The sequence below is a fragment of the Carassius carassius genome, chromosome 26 (assembly GCF_963082965.1).
Source record: "Carassius carassius chromosome 26, fCarCar2.1, whole genome shotgun sequence".
Taxonomy (NCBI): domain Eukaryota; kingdom Metazoa; phylum Chordata; class Actinopteri; order Cypriniformes; family Cyprinidae; genus Carassius; species Carassius carassius.
This window is the reverse complement of record NC_081780.1, coordinates 18,191,126-18,218,926: the sequence shown is the minus strand read 5'-3', so window position 1 is coordinate 18,218,926 and position 27,801 is coordinate 18,191,126. Positions and strand designations below refer to the sequence as shown.

Sequence of the window (27,801 nt, the reverse complement as noted above, 5' to 3'; positions counted from 1 at the left end):
GACAGCCCTAGTGTGCAATACAATATACAAAGTCGCAACTACTGAAACATTTTTTTTATAATTGAATTTGTGTACATTTTTCTATGTGGATAATGGTAACACTAAGAGACTGGGCCAACAGTACTCAACATAATTAAGATGGAGGCTCAGCACAAGTGCCTGCTTGCATGAATGCAAGGACCCTGTCAGCGGCCCTGGGAAGAGCCGACATCTGTTTAGATGAGCTGATCAAGAACAGGACCAGTAAACAAATGGCAATAATATGAAAATAAAAAGACACTTACAAAAACTCACGCATAGCTACTGCAATGCATGAAAGCAAAACTGGACAAAGAATCTGAAAGAAAAGAAAAAAGCAGGCAAGAAAAAAAGTGAAGCAGGACAGTAAGACAAGAACAAGCAACAGAAGTACAGAAATCAATACAGATCATGACAATAATAGCAGAGTGATGAGCTGTTCATTGTTCCCTTTTCCTGTTCGCTACTGTCACACACACACACACACGTGGCATAAAATAAAACCTCAAAGACTCAGTCAGTCTTATTTCAGTGCTTATTGTTCTTGAAATCACAGTTTTTTCAGTGACTCAGTCCTGTCTGCCTCCTGTTTGTGAATAAACACACCTGATCAATAAATGTAAAGTGTTTTCAAAGACTGAGTGTCAGAATTGAATGAATATACAGTACTGTAGTAATAAAGTACAATAAAGTCTGTATGAATTCAGAAAACGAGTCAATAAAGACTAAACAAGTCAATAAAGAAATTAGAGTGACCGAATGGATGAGTGAAAGAATAGAAACAAGTGAGTGAGTGGGACTATAAACAAATGGATAAATGAATGAGTCTATGAGTGAATGAAAATACTAAGTTAATTATATGTTAGTAAAAGAATAAGTGATGTCAATGAAAAGTCAATGATTAAGGGATTCATTGGGCCCTATAATACACTCGGCGCAATGCGACGCAAGGCTCAGCGCAAGTGTGTTTGCTAGTTTCAGTCCGGCGCCATTCTCATTTTCCCATCCAGCGCCACGTCGTTTAATTAGCAAATCCATTTGCACCCATTTGTGTGCCCATGGGCGTGCTGGTCTAAAAAAGAGGTGTGTTCAGGCGCATTGCAATTTTAAGGAGCTGAAAATAGACTGCACCATAGACCAACTCAAACCTGGTCTAAAGTCAATGGCGCAATATTTTTTTGTTATTTAAAGAGCGCCTTTGTAGAAAATGAACCTCTGGGCGGGTCCACAGTTAATAGGGACAACCCATTCCAAAAATGCACCCCGGCACACAGACCGTTTTTCCATCGTTAAAACAGCAAAAGTGGATTTGGACACGCCCTGAGTGCACTTGCACCGTGCGCTTTACACTTTGTAAATAAAGAGTGAATAAGCTAGTGATAGAGAAAGAGTGAGTGAATGAAAATGAAGAAGTTATAAAGTGTTAGTAAAAGAATAAGTGATGTCAACGAGAAGTGGTTAAGTGAAGGCGCATGCGATTTTTTTCAAAAATTATGTATCATGTGCAAGGAATTACGAGCCGAGCAGAGTGGCTTTTACGAGCACTTCCCGACCAGCCGATCATTTTTAAACATGTCTAAAAAGTATGTGAGCTATCGGTTTGAATTCGTGACGTGTGCCGTTGAACGAGCCGATTTGTTGATCTATTTGAAGTGGACCAATCATGAACTAGGAAAACCACAGAAGAAGAAAGACGAAGACGGCAGCACGCCGAATGTGGACTATTGACCAGGAGGATAAACTCGCTGAACTCTGGCAGGAACAGCGAGTGCTGTTTGATGTCTAGCAGCGTATACCATGCTTTTTAATTCTCTCTCTCTCTCTCTCGCGCTCTCTCTCTCTCACACACACACACGCATATGTAGTTTACGGGACTCTCCATAGACATAACGATTTACTATACTGTACAAACTGTATATTCTATCCCCATACACTACCTCTATCCATCATGGAAAAATGTGTCCTCATAAACCATGTTTACGTTGTAATACTCATGTCATAATAGATATTTGTGTCCCCATAAACAATATGCAATGGTATATAATGGTCTTATCGCTCTCACGGTACTTTAATGTCATACAGTCTGTTCAGCGCTGCTTCAAGTCGAACGCGCCTATCAACTGTGTCCAATTGCTTCGGAAATTGGCAGGCTGTAAATTCTTGTCGTATATCACCTCGTCCGTATGATTTTCAGATAAACTCACCCGTGACGTGTGCGTGGACATACGATCTTCCGACCTTCCGAATTTGCACCGTGTACGCCCGCTTTAATTCAGTGAGTGAAAGGGTGAGACGAGGGTCAATTGAACAGGTGAGTTTATAAGGGTGAAAAAGGGCGAATGACTGTAAATGACTGAGTGACAGTGTAAATGAATATATTAATGAGTGAAAATGTGTTTATCATTGGAAGTTTGAATGAGTAAAAGCACAACTGAATGAGTGAGTGCCTAAACAAACATAAATAAATAAGTGACTGTGTATTCTACTTATTCAAAAAAAATTAAGAGTAGCTAAGCCATTACACCCCTAAAATATAAATTAATAAATATGAATTCTTATAAAACACTTCAAACACTTTTCAAAAATGCTTTAGAAAACGTACCAAAACAAACTTATAGCCAATCAAAAGTAAGAGGCGTGTCTTCTCATGATGTGGAGGAGAGAGCGCTCAGTGCACACGACAAAAATTTGCCAAGCCGAGCGACGAGAGAAAGATAGAGATGGCGACTAAAAAACGAAAGAGGAAAAGGTCTGCGGAACAAAAGAAGGCTTACAAAAAGGCAAGAAGTAGGACCCGTGTAAATTTCAGATCAGCTTTTTAGCGCTGGAGAGAACTCAAGGAGCGGGAAGGCCTGCGATCAGATGCCGAGGTTGTTTTGTTTCTTCTCAATAGGTGAGTAACATTGGTTTTGCTTTTGCACGGAATTAATATACGCTGCCTTTTGCTTGAATATGCTCGTGTGTCATGTTCACTTGTTTGTTCATCTGCAATTGTATTGTCATTCCCTTCAGCTACATGTATGATAATGACACATTCATATCCACACCCTATAAGCTTGGAGCATCTAAACCTCTGTTTCAAGCGTCAGCTCCCATAGTGTGTCCGAAAAGTAAGATAATATGTTTAATACAGCAGATAATAATACAGCAGATTCCATCATAATCATTGTCTGGGAAATACCCTTTTGAGGTAGGGCCGTGTTTGTTTTGGTGATCTGAAATATCAACATTGGCTACCAGAAAATCTGGATTCTGAGGGTGCAAAAAAAATCTAAATACTGAGAAAGTCACCTTTGAAGTTGTCCAAATGAATTCTTAGCAATGCATATTACTAATCAAAAATTATGTTTTGATATATTTACGGTAGGAAATTTACAAAATATCTTCATGGAAAATTATCTTTACTTAATATCCTAATAATTTTTGGCATAATAGGAAAATCGATTACCTTTTTTCTGGCTATTGCTAAAAATATACCCCAGCGGCTTAAGACTGGTTTTATGGTCCAGGGTCACATATAATCTCTCAGGTGGATCTACTCGCCCATATTTGAATTTAAATTACTCTGATATCCGAGGCCAAATGTGTGACATTTATATTTTCTCCTCAAAAGGACTTTGTGGAGTTGGAGGCAAATATTACAATAAGCAGGCCGCCCACATTGTGTCTATATCTGAGGCCTGTGCCACATTCAGAGCTGAAGCTTGGAGTCTTTACTTCACACAATCAGTGCGAGAAATCGCAAACAGAAAGCAATGAGTCATGTGATTGTGTAAGCTTTCAGACAGTGAAGAATGTCCCCTCTTAACAAGGCTGAAAGCAGCTGATCGTACTGTCATATACGTGGTCATAGTAAACTATGGCATGAGAATATTTTGAATATTTTTCAGGGTTTGATAAGCATATTTCATGTTACAGTATGCATTTGAGCAACAAGGCAGAAGAAAGATATTCTTACTTGGATCTGATTTGGAAAATGTGTCTCTGTCAAGCAGATTTCTGTAAAAAAGAAAGAAACATAAAGAGTTATAAGTATGCATAAATACTAGGATATGTGACAAACAAACTGGAGCTTAGAAAAGGGTTTGTATATATATATATATATATATATTTTTTTTTTTTCATAATGCCAAGATCCTTTGTGTTCATGTAATTAATGTTAGCCAACAGCTTACAGATAAAATATGTAAATATCAATTAAAACTAAAAGCTAATGAAATTTTGGACAGCTAAAGAAAGCTACTAATACTGACATCCAGAAACTACATTTCTCTACACCAAAACACTGCTTTACTGAGCATATGCTGAATAAGTGTCATCACAATAGCTTGTATAGCTTGTAATAATAGAATAAATTAGAGCACTACAATTGCCCTTCTGTTACAGTTGACCCCAGTCTCGTCTCCAGAGTTACGTTAATAGCTAATAGAAGATGTGGCTTGGCCTTCGCAAACTAATTATGACAAACTAATGAAAATTGACAGCCACTGAAAATATAGTTAACAAGAGAATGAACCACCAAAATATTGTTCGCAATAAAACGACCACAACTGGCCAGAGAGAGTGAAGTAGCATATGTAGAGATTAGCTAGTAATATAAAAGTCTTAAAGGTACAGTATACTGTTTAATTATAAGGGCAAGATTTACTAAACAGGACAAAGTAGCGTGAGAGCGCAATTACAAAACTGCGCCAATGGACGTGGAAATTTCCTTAGCAAATCCTCACAGTACTATTTTAATTCTAAAAGACGGTTTGCGCTAAATCTGGCCCTATGTATCAGTGAGGGGATAGAAATGAGGTTTGAAAATGTTTTGGTGCACAAAACTTGCATCATAAACAAACAGGGAAGTATAAACAGTCCAGAATATAAATGCATTAAGGTAGACGGTAAAGGTAAACTTGGCAGGCACAGCAGGGGAAGTATGAAGTTCCGCATCTGGGCTTTAGTAACTGTGCATTAGTGCAGGTTTTGAGGTAAATGATTGTGTCAGTGTTGGGTTCTGAAAGTCTGCCCTGTCCTCTCTGATAAAATCTTGAGTTTAGGGCAGAGGTTTTCCATTCCAAGAGAATGAAGAGATTGTGCTGAGGGACTAGAAATAAAGTCTTTCTGATCAAGTGCTTATACACAGCCATTCCATTATGAGGACATTCTTAGTATATCCCTTGAGAACCAGGACAAATCCCTCTAAATTGTCAGGGGCTTCCATTTAGTGTCTTATGTACTTCTACTCTCTCACCTGTTGTCTAAATTATATACTTAACTATACTGTGGAACCAAATGCAATATAAAAAAAATAAAAAATAAAAAAATACAATAATAAATAAATAAATATGCATCACATATCCATAAAGCAATCTGACTACAGACATAATAGCAAGTTTTCTGTGTGAATTAGATACAGGTATCTGTAGACTCGTCTACATTAGACAAAATGTGTATAAAGCCAGAGCATAATGTATCCCATAATACAAAGTGCCCAACTTGACCTTCTGTTTCCATGTTTCAAATGAGTCAGAAGTGATTTGTAAAATCTTTTTTCTTGTTTCATCTGATTGGATTGCCAAGACACTTGTAACTAGATTAAAACATTAACTAACTTTATATTTCTGAGATGACAGCCTGAGACCACTTTTTAAATTAAACATGATGTGGTCATGTGACAACAACACAGCATACCGCTGTCAGAAACATTTATAATTTCAGATTACATGAAAAATATTAGGCAATATGAAGTATTCTAGTAGTCCATTTATCGGGTAAAATTGTTAAATTAATTAAAAGTAGTGAAATATTACAACAAAAAAACATTAGCGTTAATCTGTATGCAGTAAATCACAAATGACTGAAAGTTCATGTGAATTCATTCATTTAAAAGAGTGGGAACCTTGAAGATCATTCACCTCTTTATAATTACTGAAATCCTGAAGTGTAATTATTGTGTTGTTGTGCCTTGGAGTCAAAAAGATTAAAAACTACCGACTTCTTCCCCCAAGAGAAGACTTTTTATACACATTACATCGAGTTTAACAGATCATTTTCTGACTGAAGTGCTCAAGTGAGTGCTTTAACGAAATCTTGCTTGGCTCCATTGTAAGTGTAACACACTTTTCCTGCTCATTTTTACATGTCAGAATAAACAGATACATTGAAGTGAAAATAACCCGGAATGCTTCTGTTAATCTGTGATTCCGGGCAGCTGCACACATGGGGTAACATCACGTTGGGTTTCCAGAGCTTGCAGGGTCCAGCGCGCTCGATAAGGGCTTCCACCTGACATGCTAATAAAATTGACACATGCTTCAAGGAGTTTTCAGTGGAAAGGACGATGAATGCATAAAAAACAGCTCTTTCTCTCAGCTGCAATTTCCAGTGTGTGGGTGAATGTTCCTGGCAAGCTGATGGAGGGGAAAGACCTCAAGGACAAGACGGCAAGAGAGAGACAGACGGGCAAAGAGAACGAGAAGAAAAGACAGGAAGACTGAATAATGAGAGGGACTTTACTAATAATGTATTTGTTTACAGCTCTGTTCATTTGCTCACACTGTCAATAAATGCAATGAAAGTTTATTTCTTGTGTTTCAAAGTAGGTTTGAGAATGGCATTTGACTTTTCAACCTAGGGGGAACCCACTATGTATACAGTGAAATAAATGGCTTTGAAACTATTTTCATCCACAAATAACAGTGCAAGTAAGTGTGCTAGCAAGATAGAAAGATAACATTTTATTTCAAAGATAAAATGATAGTAATGTATACTATTTATAGTAGTATACTATTATTGTATAGAAAGAAAGCATATTGAATGCAAATAAAGTCCCTACTTTAATGTTTCAAATAAATTTTGTGAAAATAAATTGTCAAAATAAGGGTGAAATAATGTTTCATCGTCATTCAGTTTAACAGATGTATTTTTTAAATATTAAGCACCATACTTATTCTGGCTTGGTTTATTTTTTTATTATTTTTTTATTTTTTAAATATAGGCTATAAAAGAAAAAGTGATCATACTAAACTGTATTACATTTTAAATGATTAAAAACTCTTTTCTCACACAGGGGTAAAACCTTATGGCTTGAAAGATAGTAAAGATTGGTAAAGATTTATAATTACAATTAATTTATGAAATACAACCAATAATTAGTAATTTGGGGGTTGTACTGTGATTCTTCACTAAAGTCTTTTAATATCCTCTAATGTTTCTTGATCTAAATACATATTGATACTGAGTACTGATACCGATATTTTTGTTGAATTTGTATATTTTTTAAATATTGGGTACAGAAACCAAAAGAGTATGCATAATGCTAGCTGGTTGACTTCATTTATTAAATAGATACAGCCAAACCAATATTTATTCAGACACCTTCAACCTTTTTCACATTCTCACAGTTTAAAAATAAATTCAAGGGAAGCACCGATACCACTTTTTTTCAGTACTCGCCCAATACCGATACTTTTATTTTTGGTACTTGCCGATACCGAGTACCAATACTGATATTTTTATTTGCATTTGTAATTTAAAATAAATATTGGGTACAGAAACCAAAAGAGTATGTATAATGTTAGCTGGTTAACTTAATTTATTAAATAGATACAGTCAAACCTAAATTTATTCAGACACCTTCAACATTTCACAGTATCACAGTTTATTCTCTATAGTTTAGAAGATGGTAATAAAATATGACAGAGAACTCATAGTTAAACTGTGTCAGAACAAATTAATATTGATAATGTTAGATAAATTTGATAGAAAGTTATGTAATGGATTACGATCAACCAAAAATTATTCAGACAGTATTTACACAACTATCAATACTTAGTCGGGCAACCCTTAGCCTTTATGACTGTCTGTAGTCTCCTGGGCATGCTGTCATCCAGCTTCATGCAAACCTGAACTTCAATTTTCTCCCCAGCCTTGGTCTGAATAATTTTTGGTCCCAAATTTGTATCCGTTTTACTGGTGGTCCACTGTTTGAAGAGTTTTTGGGTATAATTTGTCACAGTTTACTTAATTTTGCTATCCTTATTTACATAAATGAACTATAGTGTCTTGCACCCACTAGTAAAAAAAAATATAAAAATGAATATCTGGTCTCTGAATAATTTTTTGGTTTAACTGTATATACTTCGACTATTTACACACTAAATTATTCCTCTTAAAATATATTTTACAAGTTTTTGTAGCTTTCTTTGTTCAATTTTTTGCTCTATGGTTCATCATCTGTAATTTAATAGCATTAAAAGCTGATCCATTGCAGTGACTTAGTACTGTAATGATGCGCTTTGCTGTAATAATGCAGGGAAGCACTTGTTATAAATTTCATGTGATATTTTTTACATATAGAACTTTTGGTTTTTGTTTTTTATCTGAAACGTGCTGCGATTTATATTCCAAAGCCACTCATATAATGCAGAAACACTCGCGCAATGCGTGCATGTCTTTGTACTGTTGCAGAACGAGAGGGAAAGTAGTAATGTACTGCCGAGTGTATCATGTATGCCTAAGGTAGAAAATAAATGATGTTTATAGTAAATGCCCCTATAAATTGTCTTTTTTTTTCGATTTAGTTTTAATCCAAATGCGTGTGCTAAGTGAGTGAACATCGAAGATCACACAACATAAATGTGCGAGCGTGCTCTCTCTCTCTCTCTCTACCTTTAAGTAACTTGTGCATATCAGGCTAGTATTGGTGCACCCCTTGTTTTTTGTTATATAACCTGTTTTATGTTACGTGTCTTAAGCATCACCAAATAAACTGCCGATAGATTGAGCAACACTGCTAAAGGTTTCTAACCCCGAAGTTCATGGGTGGCATCAAAAGTGCAGCGGGAACTCCAGTCAGAGTATAAATAACAGGGCAAGAGGGAGTAGGAGGATAATAGAGCTCTCTGTGCAACCGTCATCTATTTCATCTGCTGACAGTATACAGACAGATGCAGCCCCTCGGAGCTAGATTGAGGGGTGCCAGAGTGAGAGACATCAAATCTGGAAGTGAAAGCGCGGGTGAGATGTTGCTTGTCACATGTTAGGAATCCCTGTGTAAAAGGCACTGAGGAAAACGTGACATTCCCGGCAGTTCACACCCACCCACTCTCCTTCTCCCTCTCCCAGACAGCATCCGGGCTGCCTCCCTAAATAATTGGCAAGTGTTCAGACTGGGCAGTCTGTATGTTTTCAACACAATCAGAGGTTCAAGCCATTACTGCATTTTATAACAGTCAGAAATAAACACATCATTCTCAACAAGCCTTCATTTTCCAGACCAGATCGGTCAACCTGTATTACACAAATTTATTGGAAAAAGTTTAAACAGTGTTTTTCATGCTTGTTTAGTGAACCATAAACAATTATTGAACATGCACTTGTGGAATCCTTTAGACATTTACAGACTGTAATTTGTACAATACAGCTGTAATAGTAAACATAGGATATATACAGTATATAGGATATAAATAAGCAGCCTGCTCCTGGATTTTGAATATTTATTAAAACTTTTAGCTGTGTTTAGTGTCTTTTTTTGTGGACATATATATATATATATATATATATATATATATATATATATATATATATATATATATATATTAGGGGTGTAACGATACGCGTATTCGTATTGAACCGTTCGGTACGAGGCTTTCGGTTCGGTACGCGGTACGCATTATGGACCGAACGGTTCTTTGGACTAATTAATTATATTTGGAAAATAAAAAAAATTGTGAAATATAATGATATGTGTTCAACAAGGTAGCCCAATAACCCAAACGACGTAACAGGCAACGCCCCTGACACCCCCCGAAGAAGAAAAAAACACCAACTTATATGTTTATGTTAGGCTACTCAGTCAGGCGCTCGCTCACTCAGTAATACACGCTGAAGGCTCGTTGCAAGCGTACTGAGTGAGTGAGCGCCTTACTCTGTAGTGGAAAACGTAGGTTTTAAGAACATGCTTAATGTAATTGAGCCTAGGGCTGGGCGATATACAAAAAAAAAAGATATCTCGATATTGTCAACATTTTTACGATATTCGATATATATCTCGATATGTTTGCATTTAAATAATAAAAAATAAAACAACTTTTGCCCATTAAAAAAAAAAAAAAACTATTTAGATTAAACAGCTAATTTAAGCAGTTAAAAAATCTAGACCAAGAGATAACACTGCTTTTTATTAAATTAATACATGTAGGCCTATATGTAACTGAAGCAGTGCAAATTAAGTAACAGTTACAGAAAGTGCATTCTGTCAACTTTTTAGTGCATGCAATTCACAATTTAAACTATGCAACTGGGATAAGTATTTTATTTTAATTTTTTTAACAAGTTTTTAAGCTAAGAACACAAGTCTGTCAACCGTTTGTGGTTTTAAGAGAAGCTCTGTGGCATGTTCCTACTGACACTAAAAACCCTCTTAGATGGGGAGCTAGTTGCTGAAGCACATAGCTATTTCTTATATATAAATATATATAAATGAATACCAAAGACTTTTGCATTCTCTCTGTCTATATTATGGAAACTGGTAAACATATCAGTGAAATTCCCCAATAGTAATTCTAAATGGCCATAGCCTGTTTCTCTATTCAAACATCAGCGGTCGAGTAAGTGCATTTATTTTGCGATCACAAATGCAAACAATACAGTTGAGATCTCACGACAGAACACAGACCGGCTGAACGACGCTTTCATTAGATCGCTCAATTCCAGCTTGTTAGTGTTTTCAAATTATCGTCAGCGGCTCTTCCGCAATGCGGAGTGAGCACGTGCGCATGGTTGCCAGATTGCTTAAAATAAGCAAACACCGGGCAGAAAATGTATCCTTGTAACAGTGGAGCTCTGATTCGGAGATTTAAACTCTTGTTATCTGGCAACCGCTATCATTAAAGCTCTCGTAGTAGAGGGGCGTAGAGCAGTCAGCAGCTACAGGTTCCTTTTTTGGACATTCGGCGCGTTCTTTTGGGAAAGTATGCTTGAATTTGAAATATTCGATATGAAAATTGATATTGAAAATTATTCCGATATTATCGCTAATATTCGATATATCGCCCAGCCCTAATTGAGCCCCGTTACAATATTCCTTCACGAGCCCATTTCAGACAGACCGTAATTCCTGCTTTGTTCCAAAAACATAAGCCCTATAGAGAACCAATTGAGTAAAAACACACTCAATATAAAGAGTTATAGAGTTCCATATAAAAAGTTACATCTTTGTATTTGTTCATAACTAATATAACATTTTCATTTTTTTGTTTTATACAGTATGCTGCTAAGAAAACACCATAGAAGATGGGTAAAGAATAGCTCCATCATTGTTCAATGTAAAAAAAAAAAAAACATACTTTGTTAGTTTTAATAAATAAAATTTTTTTTAAAAATCAAGGAAATTTATCTGCCAATTTTTTCTTTTTGCTGTATCTAAAACGTACCGAACCGTACCGTGACACAAGTGTATTGTTTCGAACCGAACCGTGAATTTTGTGAACCGTTACACCCCTAATATATATATATATATATATATATATATATATATATATATATATATATATACGCAGTGGAACACATCTCCTTTGCATAGAGCTGATCAGGGTGTTGATTGTGGCCTGTGGAATGTTAGTCTACTCCTCTTCAATAGCTGTGCGAAGTTGCTGGATATTGGCAGGAACTGAAACACGCTGTCGTATACGCAGATCCAAAGCATCCCGAATATGCTCGATGGGTGACATGTCCGGCGAAAACGCTGGTCATGCAAGAACTGGGATGTTTTGAGCTTCCAGGAATTGTGTACAGATCCTTGCAACATGGGGCCGTGCATTATCATGCTGCAACATGAGGTGATGGTCGTGGATGAATGGCACAACAATGGGCCTCAGGATCTCTCCACGGTATCTCTGTACATTCAAAATGCCATCGATAAAATGCACCTGTGTTTGTTGTCTATAACAAACGCTTGCCCATACCATAACCCCACCGCCACCATGGACCACTCGATCCTCAACGTTGACATCATCAAACCACTCACCCACACGACGCCATACACGCTGTGTGCCATCTGCCCTGTACAGGGAAAACCGGGATTCATCCATGAAGAGAACACCTCTCCAAAGTGCCAGACGTCATCGAATGTGAGCATTTGCCCAGTCAAGTCGGTAACAACGATAAATTCACTTCCAAAAAGTGATTTTCACTTCCAAAAAATCACTTCCAAAAACTGATTTTTAAAATAGTTTAGAACAGGTTTCATTTTAGTTTTGGTTTTAGTTAACAATAATTACCCAAGTAAGTGCCTTAAGGTGTTTAGACAACATTCCTTTAATGTCAATCTACTTTTAGCAGTTATGGTAAAGTTAGTAACTGTATTTGTTTGAAATAAATTATGCTCTAGGAAAAGCAAAATAAGCTGTTCTAGAAAGATGTTTTTCATTTTCAGCTTAGATTCAGACACTTTCCTTTGGCATATGTTGTTGTAAATAATCTAGTGGATTTAGCATTGGTCAGCTGGGATGGCCATCACGCTTTAATCACCGCCGCGGCCAAGCAGCAATCAGACGCGCTGAGAGGAGCGAGGGAATCGGTTCGTCAGAGGCGCAGCTGTTTTAATACCCAGAGAGAAGCATGGGCTTTTAATTAAAGAACAGTCACAGTACAGTGGACCTGTTATGCTTTCCAACCATGTCATTTTACGGGGGGAGGAGGGGAGGGATGCGACAGAGGAACTAAGGAAGTGTGACAGATGCTTATATGATTACTCAAAGGTGGTGCGATAAAATGGGAGCAGAGAGGCAAGGGAGGGAGGACGTGTAAATATGATACCCATTTTTGAAGAAATAGCTTTTCTAAAGATATGAACACAGAGGTAACAGCTCAGAGAGGAAGCTTCAGGCCTTGAATTGGGAATATAGTTTGGGATTAACTGTAAATAGCAGCTAAAATAATGGACACCTGTGGAAAAGAACAACACTGGCTGCTGATATTCCTGTTGAATGAACCTGGACTGGTTTGATAAGTTAAGAGAGGTTTTGGGCATTTGTCAACCTTAACCCCAAAGTATACATAATGTTTAGGCATTCGTGAGGGACTACCTACAGTGTGCATGAATTTTGACACCAGAACAGTACTTGATTATCATGCAGGCCACAGATTGGAATGCACATGCACACTGAATTTGTTTTGCACTAATCAGTTGTTCCACAAGATGGCAACATTGTCCCAGGCCGTCGAATGAAGTTTACTATGTGCTGGTGTGTGCATACAAAAACTAAGTATACTTTGGGCTTTAGGCCAGTTCAAACTCAGTCGCCCAGTACATTAGTTGTGTTTTGATTTTTAACTAGTTTAACCAGGAAGAATTCTTTGATTAACCAGCTTCACATGATCGTCCTGTAATTATTATTTTTTATTATTATAATACAAACATGTTGCCTCAATCATCAATATCACCCAAAACAAACGAATAAATAAATAACAAATAAATTAATAAAAAAAAATTAAAACGAAAATAATAATAATAGAAAAATACAAATAAATAAATATACACAGGATGTCTTTTTAAAATAATATAATTTTTTTTGCATTACACATTTTCAACTATATATATATATATATATATATTACTGTACACATACTGACTCATATTTTTATAAAATTTCAAATAAAGTAAGCATCACATCTTAATCATCTTTAACCAATTTAACTGATTTTAAATAATTAAAAATACATCTGAGTTTCTCTGATGCCTAGGTCTGATCTGGAAATGTTTCAACATATCTGTTGGTTCTAGAACAACATTCCGATCAACCAGACAGATTTGTGTTATGGTTATGATTAGGTCTGGAGATTCATTCCGTTTTCAAGCAATCTTTTCCGTCTGATTTGATAAATCATATGTGTGTGAAGGGTAGTTCTTAGTGAACCATTCAGCATTACATTGGCTTTGAAACCAAAGACAGTGGCCAAACACCTAGCATTTAACTTCGAGACCAGCAAAGCAGCAAAGCAAGCAGAATTCACTTGGGACTGAGGCACAGATGCCATTGTTTTTTTATGGAGTAAACAATCCAATATTCCAGCACTGGCTGAAACTTGCACAAGGTCCATCAGATATCCTGATATCCCACAAGAGTAGACAACTTTTTTATGCTCAGACAAGTTTTGTATCACGCTTTTATCTTGTCACGAGTTGTTTTGCCACTTTACTAAACGCCTCTTCCAGCAACTTTGCTGATCTTTATTTCCAACACCATACCATAACCCCAGCCTTCACATGGCACTAACAATCTCCTACTAATATAAAAAGTCATTCTTTGAATTTAAATTTATTAAAATCAGTTCACATAAACTTTTCTTTCGTTCGGTTACTACAATTTTCATTTTTGTCATACATTTTTGTCATAGATATGATTACATATTTTTTCATTTGTTATTTTTCACTAAAGTGATGTTGTCTATATGTAGAAGATTGTGTTTAACACACCAAACAGTGATGATCAGGTCAACACAGAGAAATATAGAAATTCTTCATTGATAAAAAAAAAAAAAACTGTGCTGGTATCAGACTGGATCGGTATCGGCAGATACTCAGAACTTTAATTATCGTATCGGTTCTGAAAAAAAGGGTATCGTTGCATCTCTACTTCAAATGGTTCTTTAAGCGATGCGACCATTTAGTCAAAGGTTCTTTAAAGAAGCATCTCTTTCTTAAGTTTTTAGAATCTGAAGAACCTTTTTTTTTGCCACAAATAACCTTTTGTGTAACAGAAAGGTTCTTCAGATGTTAAACGTCCTTTATGCAATCATTTAGACAAAAAGGTTATTCTATGGCATGGTGAAGTACCTTTATTTTCAAGAGTGTACTTAGCAACGTTCATTTAATTTAAGCAGTTCAGGAATAGCCTTCAAAGATTAAAGTATAATTTGGAAAATATATTTTATTTAATGGTTGTGGGGATGCCAGTAATTTACTGTTTTCCTACAGGAAATGTTTATTCAATTTAAATGTGTTTGTAGTTTCATGTAATTTTATTTCATGCAATCTTTGAGCAATGTGTCTGTTTGTAGAATGTATTTATTTATTCATTCATTCTTAATAACCATAATGCAATAAAGTTGTTATTGTTTTCTCCATATTTTACTTTTTTGTGCCTTGGACTAAGAATTCTTTCACTAAGAGCACCGGAGGAATAATTTCACACCCAAACATTATTTGCTTGCATTGGTAAGAACTGAGATAATGGTTTAATTGTAAAGAAGGTGCATTTTAATACTTGTTTCTTTGTGACTTTTTTACTCACAAATTCTTGACAATGTCTGCAGCAGCATGTCACCTTTTGTAAATCAACATGTTTATAATTTTGAAGGTTACAGTTAAACTGCATTATACACTAGTCTATCAAAAGACATTAATAGCAACAGAATCTTCCTAAATTTCACAGATTGCATTTCTGCCTACATGGAATTGATCATGATAAGTTCTGGACAACTTGAAAAAACACAACGTGTCTAATTGCCCATGCAGAGTCTGACTTACCAGTTACACATATCTATTATCAATAAAATGCATATTATTAGATGACAGTTACAAAAATATGGTACAGTTTATTTTAAGGTGTCCTTGTTACAGTGTAATCATACTGTGCTGAGTAAAATTAATTAAGTACATGTGCTTACTATATGGTTAAGGGACAGGATTAAGGTTTAGTTTAGGGTTACTTGCATGTAATTGTGCATAATGTATTGTTATTCTAATAGTAAGTACATGTAAAGTGTAATAAGTACACCTTAAAATGCCAAAATAGTCTGCAATCTATAAAAACATATTATCCACAATAATATCCACAATATTATTATCTTTAATATTGTAGTTTAATTTATTTAGCTGCTATTCTGAAGATTTATAAAACTTGAAAATGTATAGTTCTACACAAAAAAAAAACATGACCTACTTTTAAACAAAGACATTTTCGTAAAATAATTACATAAATTTAACTCTCACATTCTAAGTAGCGTGAATAATGCATTGTTTCAAAACCAATTTTTATGCACACATGGCAGAATCAAGGCTAGTCTGAGGAGAAAATCAAGAGGCTGAAAATTGAAGGAAAGACTTTCAGGAAACAAAGGAATAACACAAACAGTTGACTGATTACTGTAGATGGCATCATTTAAAGGCTATTCAGAAAAAAATAAAGCGATGACAAAATGAGAGAGACAGACAGATCCAGAGCTTGACAGGTCTGCCATGTGTGGCTGCCTTCAGCACAGTCACAACTCAGTCTGGGACCCCAGTGAGGCTGGAGGCAGTTACCCTGACAACTAACCGCCAATAATGATGTCTGCGGCTTTGATTGACACCTGCTCGATCTCTCTTAATAACATGTATAGAGATCTCAAACATGGATATATGGAGATCTCACTTTGCTTTTTCAGCCCCCTATTTTCTGATCAGATATCTTTCATCATTTTAACAAGCAGAGCGAACAGGCGCTTCTGTCGTCAGCTCCAGGCTGAGAAATAAATTGGATCTGTGTGAGAAGAGAGTAGCTAGATGACTCCTACAGAACAGTTAGTCATACAGCGACTAATTACATGAAAAAGCCTTAACCAATTTAGCATGGGATTTTCTGTTCTTCAGGTGTCGGCTACTGCAGCCAAAAGTAACCCTGCATGATGAACAGAAGAGAGGACTATGTGAGAGAGCGGAGAGGAGACAGAACAAGATTAGAGGAAAAGAGAAGAGAAAATTAGAGGAGGATAAGAAGAGAGGAGAAGATGAAAGGGGAGAAAGAGAAGGAGATGAGAATTAACTAGGTTAAAGAAGAGGAGAGGATAGGAGAGGAGAAATAGCTAGATTAGAGGAGATGAGAGGAGAATTAATGAGAGGAGAGATAACCAGAGGAGAGGAGAGGAGAGGAGAGGAGAAACAACTAGATTAGAGGAGAGGAGATTGACTAGATTAGACTAAGAGAGGAGAAATAGCTAGATTAGAGGAAAGGATAAATAACTAGATTATAGGAGAAATAACTAGAGGAGAGGAGATGAGAAATAACTAGATTAGAGTAGAGGAGATTGACTAGATTAGAGCAGGAGAGGAGAAATAGCTAGATTAGAGGAAAGGATAAATAACTAGATTATAGGAGAGGAGAAATAACTAGAGGAGAGGAGATGAGAAATAACTAGATTAGAGGAGTGGAGAGGAGAGATAACTAGAGGAGAGGAGGAGAGGAGAAATAACTAGATTGGAGGAGATTAAAGGAGAAATAACTAGAGGAGAGAAGAGGCTAAATAACTAGATTAGCGGGGATGAGAGGAGAAATACCTAGAGGAGAGGAGAGGAGAGAAGAGAAGAGGAGAGGATAAATAACTAGATGAGAGGAGAAATAACTAGATTAGAGGAGATGAGAGGAGAAATAACTAGAGGAGAGGAGAGGAGAGAAGAGGAGAGGAGAAATAACTAGAGGAGAGGAGAGGAGGGAAGAGGAGAGGATAAATAACTAGAGGAGAGGAGAGGAGAGAAGAGGAGAGGAGAAATAACTAGAGGAGAGGAGATGAGAAATAACTAGATTAGAGGAGTGGAGAGGAGAGATAACTAGAGGAGAGGAGGAGAGGAGAAATAACTAGATTGGAGGAGATTAAAGGAGAAATAACTAGAGGAGAGAAGAGGCTAAATAACTAGATTAGCGGGGATGAGAGGAGAAATACCTAGAGGAGAGGAGAGAAGAGAAGAGAAGAGGATAAATAACTAGATGAGAGGAGAAATAACTAGATTAGAGGAGATGAGAGGAGAAATAACTAGAGGAGAGGAGAGGAGAGAAGAGGAGAGGAGAAATAACTAGAGGAGAGGAGAGGAGAGAAGAGGAGAGGAGAAATAACTAGAGGAGAGGAGAGGAGGGAAGAGAGAGGAGAAATAACTAGAGGAGAGGAGAGGAGAGGAGAGGAGAGGAGAGGAGAGGAGAGGAGAGGAGAGGAGATAAGAGAAGAGAAGAGAAGAGAAGAGAAGAGGAGAGGAGAAATAACTAGATTAGAGGAGATGAGAGGAGAAAAAACTAGAGGAGAGGAGAGGAGAGAAGAGGAGAGGAGAAATAACTAGAGGAGAGGAGAGGAGGGAAGAGGAGAGGATAAATAACTAGAGGAGGAGAGGAGAGAAGAGGAGAGGAGAAATAACTAGAGGAGGAGAGGAGAGAAGAGGAGAGGAGAAATAACTAGAGGAGAGGAGAGGAGAGAAGAGGAGAGGAGAAATAACTAGAGGAGAGGAGAGGAGGGAAGAGAGAGGAGAAATAACTAGAGGAGAGGAGAGGAGAGGAGAGGAGAGGAGAGAAGATAAGAGAAGAGAAGAGAAGAGGAGAGGAGAAATAACTAGATTAGAGGAGATGAGAGGAGAAAAAACTAGATTAGCGGAGAAAAGAGGAGAAATAACTAGAGGAGAGGAGAGGAGGGAAGAGGAGAGGAGAAATAACTAGAGGAGAGGAGAGAAGAAAAGAGAAGAGGAGAGGAGAAATAACTAGATTAGAGGAGATGAGAGGAGAAATAACTAGAGGAGAGAAGAGGAGAAATAACTGTATTAGAGGAGAGGAATGGAGAAATAAATAGATAAGAGGAGAGGAGAAAATTGACAGAAAAGAAGAGACGATGAGGGGAGAAAGGAGAAAATGAGAGAGGAGATCATTAAAATTCAGGATGAGAAGAGAAAATTAAGGAGTAAAGTAGAGAATATTGAAGAAACGGGAGGAAAGGATGATAGAAAAACAAAAAAAGAGAGAATAGAATCAGAGTAGGGGAGGAAGGAGGGAAAAAGAAGAGCGAATGAGAGGTGAGGAAATGACTGGAGGAGTGAAGAGGAGCAGATCTGACACTGTGAGAGAGGTGGAAGGCATAGTGTCACACAGCACAGCTCACAGGGAGGATGGAAAGAGAGTCACAAAGACGTGACCCTGGGTTTGAAAGACTGCTAAACAAATAAAGCAGCAGAACATGTTAACATCTCTTTCTGCTCTTCCTCTCTCTCCCTCCATCTGCTGGGTTGTCCTCAGACCTCTGTGAAATCCCAGACGATTCTACTTGGCTTTGGTTTTTCCTGTAGAGTGACCTGGATAATGGCTCCTCAGAGAATATGGCATCTCACTGAACTAGATTCAAAGCGCTCCGAGAGAGAGGCGCCTTCACATCCACAACACAAGCACTTCACTCCAGCAGCTCTACACCTGACTTGAGCGCCTCAAATTGGAGAGACTTCTCAATTAATATATTATTATATTATTAATATAAGACTTTTAAAAATCTCACAAACGCTGATGCATCTAGGGATGAGATGCAGAACATGAAAATCCGAGTTAAACATTGGGACTGTTAGTTTGCATTACACTTTGAGAAGTAATTCGGAGCTCTGTGGCCCAGTAAACACGACAAATGCTCAGATATTTAGGGATCAGTGTAGTACAGGTAGAATCGGTCACACACACACTAACACACACGTTCACTCACACACACACACACACACTGAACACGGGTGACCATCTGCAGTGCTATTGCTTGAAAACTCTCAGTGCCTTTTTCAAGAAACCTATACAAAATCTGTAATTTTCTGTCACACAAAGCAATTATGGCAAAATAAATAAATAAATACAATATTTAGAAATATAATAATATTGTATTTTTAGGTGCTGAACTACATGGCAACTAGTAGCCAGGAATGCACAGTAAACATATAGTAGAAAGGTAAGAGAAAAAGTGTAAATTCACACAAAAATCTTTTAAACATAAAAGTCAATGACACCTCAAACTGCCAGGGACTTGTAATGTGAACCGATGTGACTTAAACAACATCAGAATAGTCTGTACACAGCCAATTCCACATAACATACTTAATTTAAACCCTCAGAAACTGGTTCTACTGACAACTTAACATCTATAATACATGCATCGGTGAAAACAGCTTCCTTTTATCCATGACAGCCCAATTACTGAAAGACAGACAATGGCTTTACACAATTAACAGTCAAACAAATATTGAATACTAACAAAGGGTCATGATTCAGATCAGTTTTCTTAACTCAACCTGAATATGTATAATTCATTCATTAATTTATTTCAATCCACGTTCCAGTAATGCATTCACTGTAGCCTATCTGCAGGAGTAATAACCACATTTGCATATTTATAGTCAGGATTGCCTTTTTTGCTTCTTATGTAACTAGTGTTGTTTAATGCATACTATGACTGAATAAGATCAGATTTTATCCATTCAAAAGCTTGTGTGGCCTTTGTGATGTCACTCAAAAAAAGAAAGATGTTTCAAATACAGCAAATGACTGCATTTTAAAGTCATGCACAACAAACTCAGGAATGTGCAATAAGAAAGTAAATGTTGACTTCCTGTTCGAGTTTAATATGCAAAGACTGCTGTAAATCATAACAACTTTTGCAATTCTGATTGGTGCTGCTAGTGGCACTAAAAAAACACACTTCACTTTACCCATCTAACCTCATTCCACTCATTCCATTCCTGTAACGTGTGTAAGCAACCTTTGTGTAAGCAAAGGTACAGAACAAGTCTTTCTGCTAAACAAAATGCTCGAGGTAATTACACACTGTTTGTTCCAAAGCACATTAGCAAATGCACTGTTTAATATTCATGAGGAGAGATGGTGACTTGGATTTGGAGTGTGTACTCCACTCGTTTCTAATCACTGGCAAAGATTCAGAGAAAAACAACAGATTAAAAAAAATCTTCAGGCTGTTTTTATCAGTTTTTTTGCAGAGTGCTTATTTAGTACCTGTTTCGTTTATTTAACTCACTTCGACCAGTTTCAAAAAGAACATGTTATGAAAGTCATGACGGTAATTCATATTCTGCAGCAGCCTTTTAAAAATGTATGAAGTAATTTAAGAATGTGTTTCTTCCTACGGTAAACCAGAATTCCAGGAATTTGCTCTGATTAAGTGTAAAGACTTAAGCCCCTTTCACACCAAGAATGATAACTATAAAGATAAATTCTTGAGGTCGTTATAACAGGATGGATTCTGATTGGGTGTCAATATTTTTATCATTCAACAGCTGGAAAAAAAAAACATCCTGAAAGTGATTCCAATGATACTGTTTCTCTGTGCCTTTATCGTTATTGCTGCGTCGTTCTATTTTTTTATACTAAAAACGATTTTTTAAACTATATCTTTATCGTTATCTTTATAGTTATTGTCCTTGATGTGAAAAGGCCTTTAGGCTTTAATGTTTATAATTTACTAAATAGCAAGGAAAGTTATAGGATGGAAATAAAGAGCTAATGTTAGCCATAACTCAGTGATAGATCTAATGAGGAAAATTATTTTGACATATTTTTATCCTTTTGCACAAAAATGCAAAGAAAAGAAAATACATAGACTGTAAATCACTCATTCCCTTCTTTACGATTTGAGAGAAGGAAACTATTCATATTGTTTTTGTTATTGAATATTACTGTAAAATAACTTGTGACAGATCAAATATGTTACCAAATGAATAAACGATTGTGATAGAGAATAAGAAGCTGACGTGACGATTCTTCAAACGGTCACATTTATCATGTTAACTGTGGTAACATTAATGCCTAGCGTGCACAGTCTTTTGCATCGCTTCTAAATATTTCTGCCTTTTATGGTGATTATAATCCACATCAGATCGGATTGCGTTATTTTAAACACTCGCTGCTGACTGAAAGTGAGTTTTGAGCTCAAGTTATTTTAAAAGGTTTTTAATGTGGTGTTATTGCTTTTAGCTTTCTGAAATGATCCAGACGCGGAGAAACTCCGCCTTTGTTCATAACCACTCCTTTAGCCCCAGCTGGCCAGATTTGACCCCGACGAGGCACGATCAAGCCCCGGAAGTGACAGTGGAAACACGACTGGCCCTGGCACACAGTAGCACGCCCGCTTTTATCCAGACAGTGGAAACGTGGCTAATGGCTATGCAAAGTTGCTGGATAATGGGAGGAACTGGAACACACTGTTGTTTACGCTGATCAAGAGCATCCCAAACATGTCCGGTGAATCATGCAGGAACTGGGATGTTTTGAGCTTCCAAGAATTGTGTACAGATCCTTGCAACATGGGGGCGTGCATTATCATGCTGCAACATGAGGTGATGGTCGTGGATGAATCGCACAACAATGGGCCATGGTGCCATCAATAAAATGCACCTGTGTTCGTTGTCCATAACATAAGCCTTCCATACCATAACACCACTACCACCATTGGCCACTCTATCCACAACGTTTACATTATCAAACCGCTCACCCACACGACGCCATACACTCTGTGTGCCATCTGCCCCGTACAGTGAAAACCGTTATTCATCCATGAAGAGAACACCTCTCCAAAGTGCCAGACGCCAATGAATGTGAGCTTTTGCCCAGTCAAGTCGGTTATGACGACAATCTCCAGTCAGGTTGAGACCCCGATGAGGACGACAAAGCATGCAGATGAGTTTCCCTGAGATGGTTTCTGACAGTTTGTGCAGAAATTCTTTGGTTATGCAAACCGATTGTTGCAGCAGCTGTCCAGGTGGCTGGTCTCAGACGATCTTGGAGGTGAAGATGCTAGATGTGGAGGTCCTGGGCTGGTGTGGTTTACACATGGTCTGCGGTTGTGAGGCTGGTTGGATGTACTGCCAAATTCTCTGAAATGCCTTTCGAGACGGCTTATTGTAGAGAAATTAACATTAAATTCACGAGCAACAGCTCTGGTGGACACTCCTGCAGTCAGCATGCCAATTGCATGCTCCCTCAAAACATGCGACATCTGCGGCATTGTGATGTGTGATAAAACTGCACATTTTAGAGTGGCCTTTTACTGTGGCCAGCCTAAAGCACACCTGTGCAATAATCATGCATCTTGATGTGCCAAACCTGTGAGGGGGATGGATTATCTCAGCCAAGGAGAAGTGCTCACTAACACAGATTTAGACAGATTTGTGAACAGTATTTGAGAGAAATAGGCCTTTTGTGGAAATAGAAAAAGTCTTAGATCTTTTGAGTTCAGCTCATGAAAAATGGGGACAAAAACTAAAGTGTTGCATTTATATATATATATATATATATATATATATATATTAGTGCTGTCATTCGATTAAAAACTTTAACTAGATTAATCACACATATGTTCTGTGATTAATCGCAATTAATCGCAATAAAAAAAGAAATGTTTTTGTACGTTTTTAATATATTTTTTAATGTAATAATTTCACAGTTAAATTTAAATACTTGTTTAAATGACATATTTTTATGAATGAAGGCCAGTATTACTGATATTAATACAGCTACTGATTTTTTTTTTTTTTTACATTTATTATTAGGCTTCAAATATATAACAGTTTTTAATTTAAGTAAACTTAAAACAATGCTAACATAAACCCATAATAAATGTAATGTTTACTCCTGCCCTTCCTATCTTAACAGTTAGGAAATATACAGAAATTTAATAAAGTTATCAAAGTTATATGCAGTCTGCACTGCATAAACTATAAATTAAATAGTTAATCCTTATTAAAGCTACAAAAGTTATTTAGTCAAGAGCAGCGAGTCATTTTCTCTGTTCCCTTTGTTCTTTAACTTTACTGACAGGAAGCTTTATTGGCTGCTGTCCCTTTAAGAGCAGACAGACACGCGGATCTCACCGTTTATATACTGTCTATGGATATCGCCTCATTCTCTCACAACTCTTTTTGTTCATTTTAGACTTTATATAAATCATTTAAGATTGCTCTTATGAGGATAATCGACAAAACTGGCACTTTGGGATGTTTATTGTTAGTTCAAGCGCTTAAGAGAACTGGATTCTGGCGCCCTGTCTATGCATTGTGTGTGTGTGTGTGTGTGTGTGTGTGTGTGTGTGTGTGTGTGTGTGTGTGTACGTGTGTATGTGTCACATAAGGGCATTCACAGACAGCGCATTCTCTTTTGTCTTGCCGTGCTTGAAATGTTTAAAAGCATTTAAATGAATAAGAGCGTGATCATATAATGTAAAGCTAGCCAACGGATGGCAGAAAATACGGATGCTGCGTTAATTGCGTTAAATATTTTGACACGTTAAACCAGACAAAAATTAATCTCATGCGTTAACGCGTTAACGTTGACAGCACTTATATATATATATATATATATATATATATATATATATATATTTGAAAAATCTAATACAATGATCATAGAAAAGGTTATTTTAAAATTATAAATGAAGGAAAATAAGCGTAATTTCATTTACTTAATATTAGATGGCACTACTTCAATATACTCCATGGTAGGCAGTGGTTAGCATATAAATTAAACATGTTATTACCTAGTTATACATCCATTAATAAACATATGTAATCATACCCAAAACCATAGCAATACAGGAAATCTGGCATATGGCATAAAAATATCTTGTCACTTGCTGTATTCTATTTATAGTGACATTTTAATTTCGCTTACTTGCAAATGTCAGAATTTTGCAACATGAAATGGTCGGAAGGAGCAAAGTTAATTTGAGGGAGATCTTGTCGCAGAGAACGAATGCAGTAGATGAAATCAATACTGGAGTCGCTCTTTGAGAAAATAGAGCCACTGGGTTGGTGAGAGCACTTGTAGTAAGTGCAGCTGACACAGGCAGTTGAGGAGACTGTAATTAGCTTTAAGGGAGTGTTCAGGGACTCTAGAAGCATTTGCTGTTATGTTTCTTTGCTAGCATGCTTAAGGAGGCTTTTCAATTTGATAACCCTATAATGTAGCTTTAAAACACAGCTCCCTCAATCTTGTTTAGAAAAGGTCAACTACTTTTTATGTTACGGGTCTTTGCCAGCACAACATCTGTGCTCCCCCTGAGGGCAACTCATTCACCTTCAAGGTTAAAGTGAGTGTTATTGAGAACCAGTTAGAGGTTTCAAGTGTTACAGGTTACACAATAGAGTAAAATTGTGTGGTATATTGCCACAGAAAAAAAAAAAAAAAAACTAAAATGGCATGAAGCCATCTGCTTTGTTTATTTTGATACCAGACAATAAAGTCCTTCTATTCAGACCAGTTATGCATTCATGTAGCATGATATCTAACACAAAAAATTACAAAAGTAATATTAAAGGGATGTAAAAAATAACAGAAGTATAATGTGATGTATTTATTATAGTTTTTCAGGTAAGTGATTATTATTACTAATTACTATTTAATACCTACTGTATTACATGTGTATTATATATTAATGAAATAAACTGCAGCAGTCAATATAGAAAATATAGTCTCACTTTCAAGTTCGCAAGAGCCATTGCAAAATTTATATGGTTCATTTATGTGCATATGCATTATTTATATGCGTTATTTTGTGTGCAATATGTGTTTAGGAAGCACAATTTATGATATCATAGTTGTTGTTGTTTTTTCTTCCTGATCATGTTTTTGAAACAATTTTATCAGATTTCAGTCTTTTGCCATTCAACTGCAGTACATAGGAGCTGTGTTTGTATAGCTGGGAACAGCTGCCCGGGGCAATTATGAATATGACCACCGATTAAACAGCCTTGCCTTGAAGGGACTTTAGATTACATGAACTCTATCACAACAAATGCTAAGCATGCTGAGCCAAAAAGGGCAAATGTTAAATTAAGAAAGTTCATACTGTTGAGTTTTGTATGTAAGGCCATTGTCATGGTAGTTTAACTGGTGTTACTGAGAATCGCCACCCCACTGAGTGTATGGGGGCTGGGCTTATGAATTCAAGCTGCATTTCTGTTTGCATGTCCATTGCTCATTTTCTGAATATAAAACTGCTATATTCATTCTATTTTGATGGTATGCAGTATATATTCACAGTATGCAAACAGAATACCCAGATAATCAACTAAATTTGTCAATATGTGCTGCATACAAGAATGTAACTGAATGACATACTGCATCCCAATATGCAATGCAATTAACTTTTTTTTTTTAACATTTTTTCCTTCTAATAACAAAGGAGGCAAATATAATATCTATGTAAAACGTCTTTTTCACGTCGTCTTCTTTTCTCATTATTTGGTGGGGTTTGGGGTGGTTATTGTTTTTGCAATCATCATATATTAATGTTTCATTTATATTATGCAAGGGGAAATTAAAATACATTTGGAACATATGCAGAGAAATGCAACTAAAATCGCTAATAAACCATTCTGTGAACCTGCTTGATTTAAAGGGGTCATATGATGCTTTTTTAAAGATCATTATTTTGTGTATCTGGTGTAATAGAATATGTTGACATTCTTTAAAGTTCAAAAAATTATTTTTCAAATACTGTATATTATTGTAGCTCCTCTATGCCCCGCCTCTCTCAAACATGACTTTTTTTTACAAAGTCCCTCCTTCTGACAAGCGCAGTCTGCTCTGATTGGCCAACTGACCCAGTGCATTGTGATTGTCACTCATTGGAAATATAACGCCCCTTTCCATAGTCGCAAGCTTTTTATTTTAAAATAAATGTAAACACAGTTTATAATGTCCTTAGTTTCACCATGAGTTCAAGCCCGAAAGAGGAATAGAATGTCCTGATGGACACAGTGATGAAGCTTCTATGTGTTTGCAGTTCACAAGCCACAGACGGTTAAGACAGCTGACTCCACTGTTTGACCATGTCTCTCTCTCTTTCCCTCTCTCTCTCTCTCACACACACACACACACACACACACACACACACACACACACACACACACACACACATACACACAATGTGCAAAACTCCACATTTGAACAGTTAATAGCAAATAAAGTAATAACTTACAGTAGCTGATTCAGAAGCGCCAGATTGTCATAGCAAAGTCAGAATTACCTCCTCTCCAAGATTCACGAAACGGTAGAAAATAAAATGCATTGCTATTCTCTTTCAGAAGGCCAAATAAAGTGTTTTTGCCTAGACACACACAGCATCTCCCTGACATGGCTATTGAATTATTGAAACCATGCCTTCTTTCTTTGCGTGAACATTTGGGTGGCATTACGCAAATATTTCCACATAGTGACGTGAAATTTAGCTAATGTATACACTTTTATCGTCAGTATCACTGGTCCCATTTCTACAACTCTCTGAAGATTTTAGCATGACAACAGATATGACAATGTTAATATATTTGGTTTTGGCGGAATAGATCTGCTACGCTTTTGAATTGTTGCTGCTGTTGGTTATTCCTGTAGTTGTAGATTATTGCTGCTACTGCAAAGCAGGTACAGGAACTACTACCAATACATACGTCGCTATGGTGCTTTGAGTATTTAGGATATTCTGCCTCTGTACAAATATCATATACAATATCCCACAGCAGATCTATACAGGTGGAGCTGGGGAAGGTGGAGGATTTTGCATTGCAAAATGCTCTAGTAAATGCTAATCAGCCATTTAAATGTAAAACAGCTAGCTCATTGGCTGCATATGCAAGAATCAGCTTGTGCCAAGTAGTTTATCACTGTGAATATCATCAGTTTGCGTGAAGGACCCATCAGAGTTTCATGACAGAACTTGGCATTTGCACATATATGACCCATTTCTGTGTGATGTTTGAGTCAAATGTGCCATGTGTGTGTCATAATTGGTTTCTGTGGTCATTGATTGTTCCCTCGGAGTACATTGTTTGCTAGCTCATACCTTCAATGTATTTCCAGTGACTGGAAAAACAGGAAGCTTCCAAGAAGGTGTCTGACTTTCACATTGAGGGGCAGAAATGTGTGATAAAACACAGCTTTGGCATGAAGTGTTTTTTTTTTGTAATGTTTTGACCGTCTAGCTTTTTTATAGTTCATGCTCTGACATTGTTGTCAAAGCTCTCAG

At 36.8% G+C, this 27,801-nt stretch overlaps 1 protein-coding gene across 1 annotated transcript in view; it reads right to left on the bottom strand.

Annotated features, from left to right (window-relative positions):
- The window catches only part of LOC132105930 (copine-8), a 116,196-nt gene that overhangs the window by 72,528 nt on the left and 15,867 nt on the right, over positions 1-27,801 (bottom strand). The window contains exon 2 of the mRNA XM_059511476.1: positions 3,977-4,017. Coding sequence (XP_059367459.1) covers positions 3,977-4,017 — 41 coding nt within the window. The remainder of the gene's footprint in view (positions 1-3,976; positions 4,018-27,801) is intronic.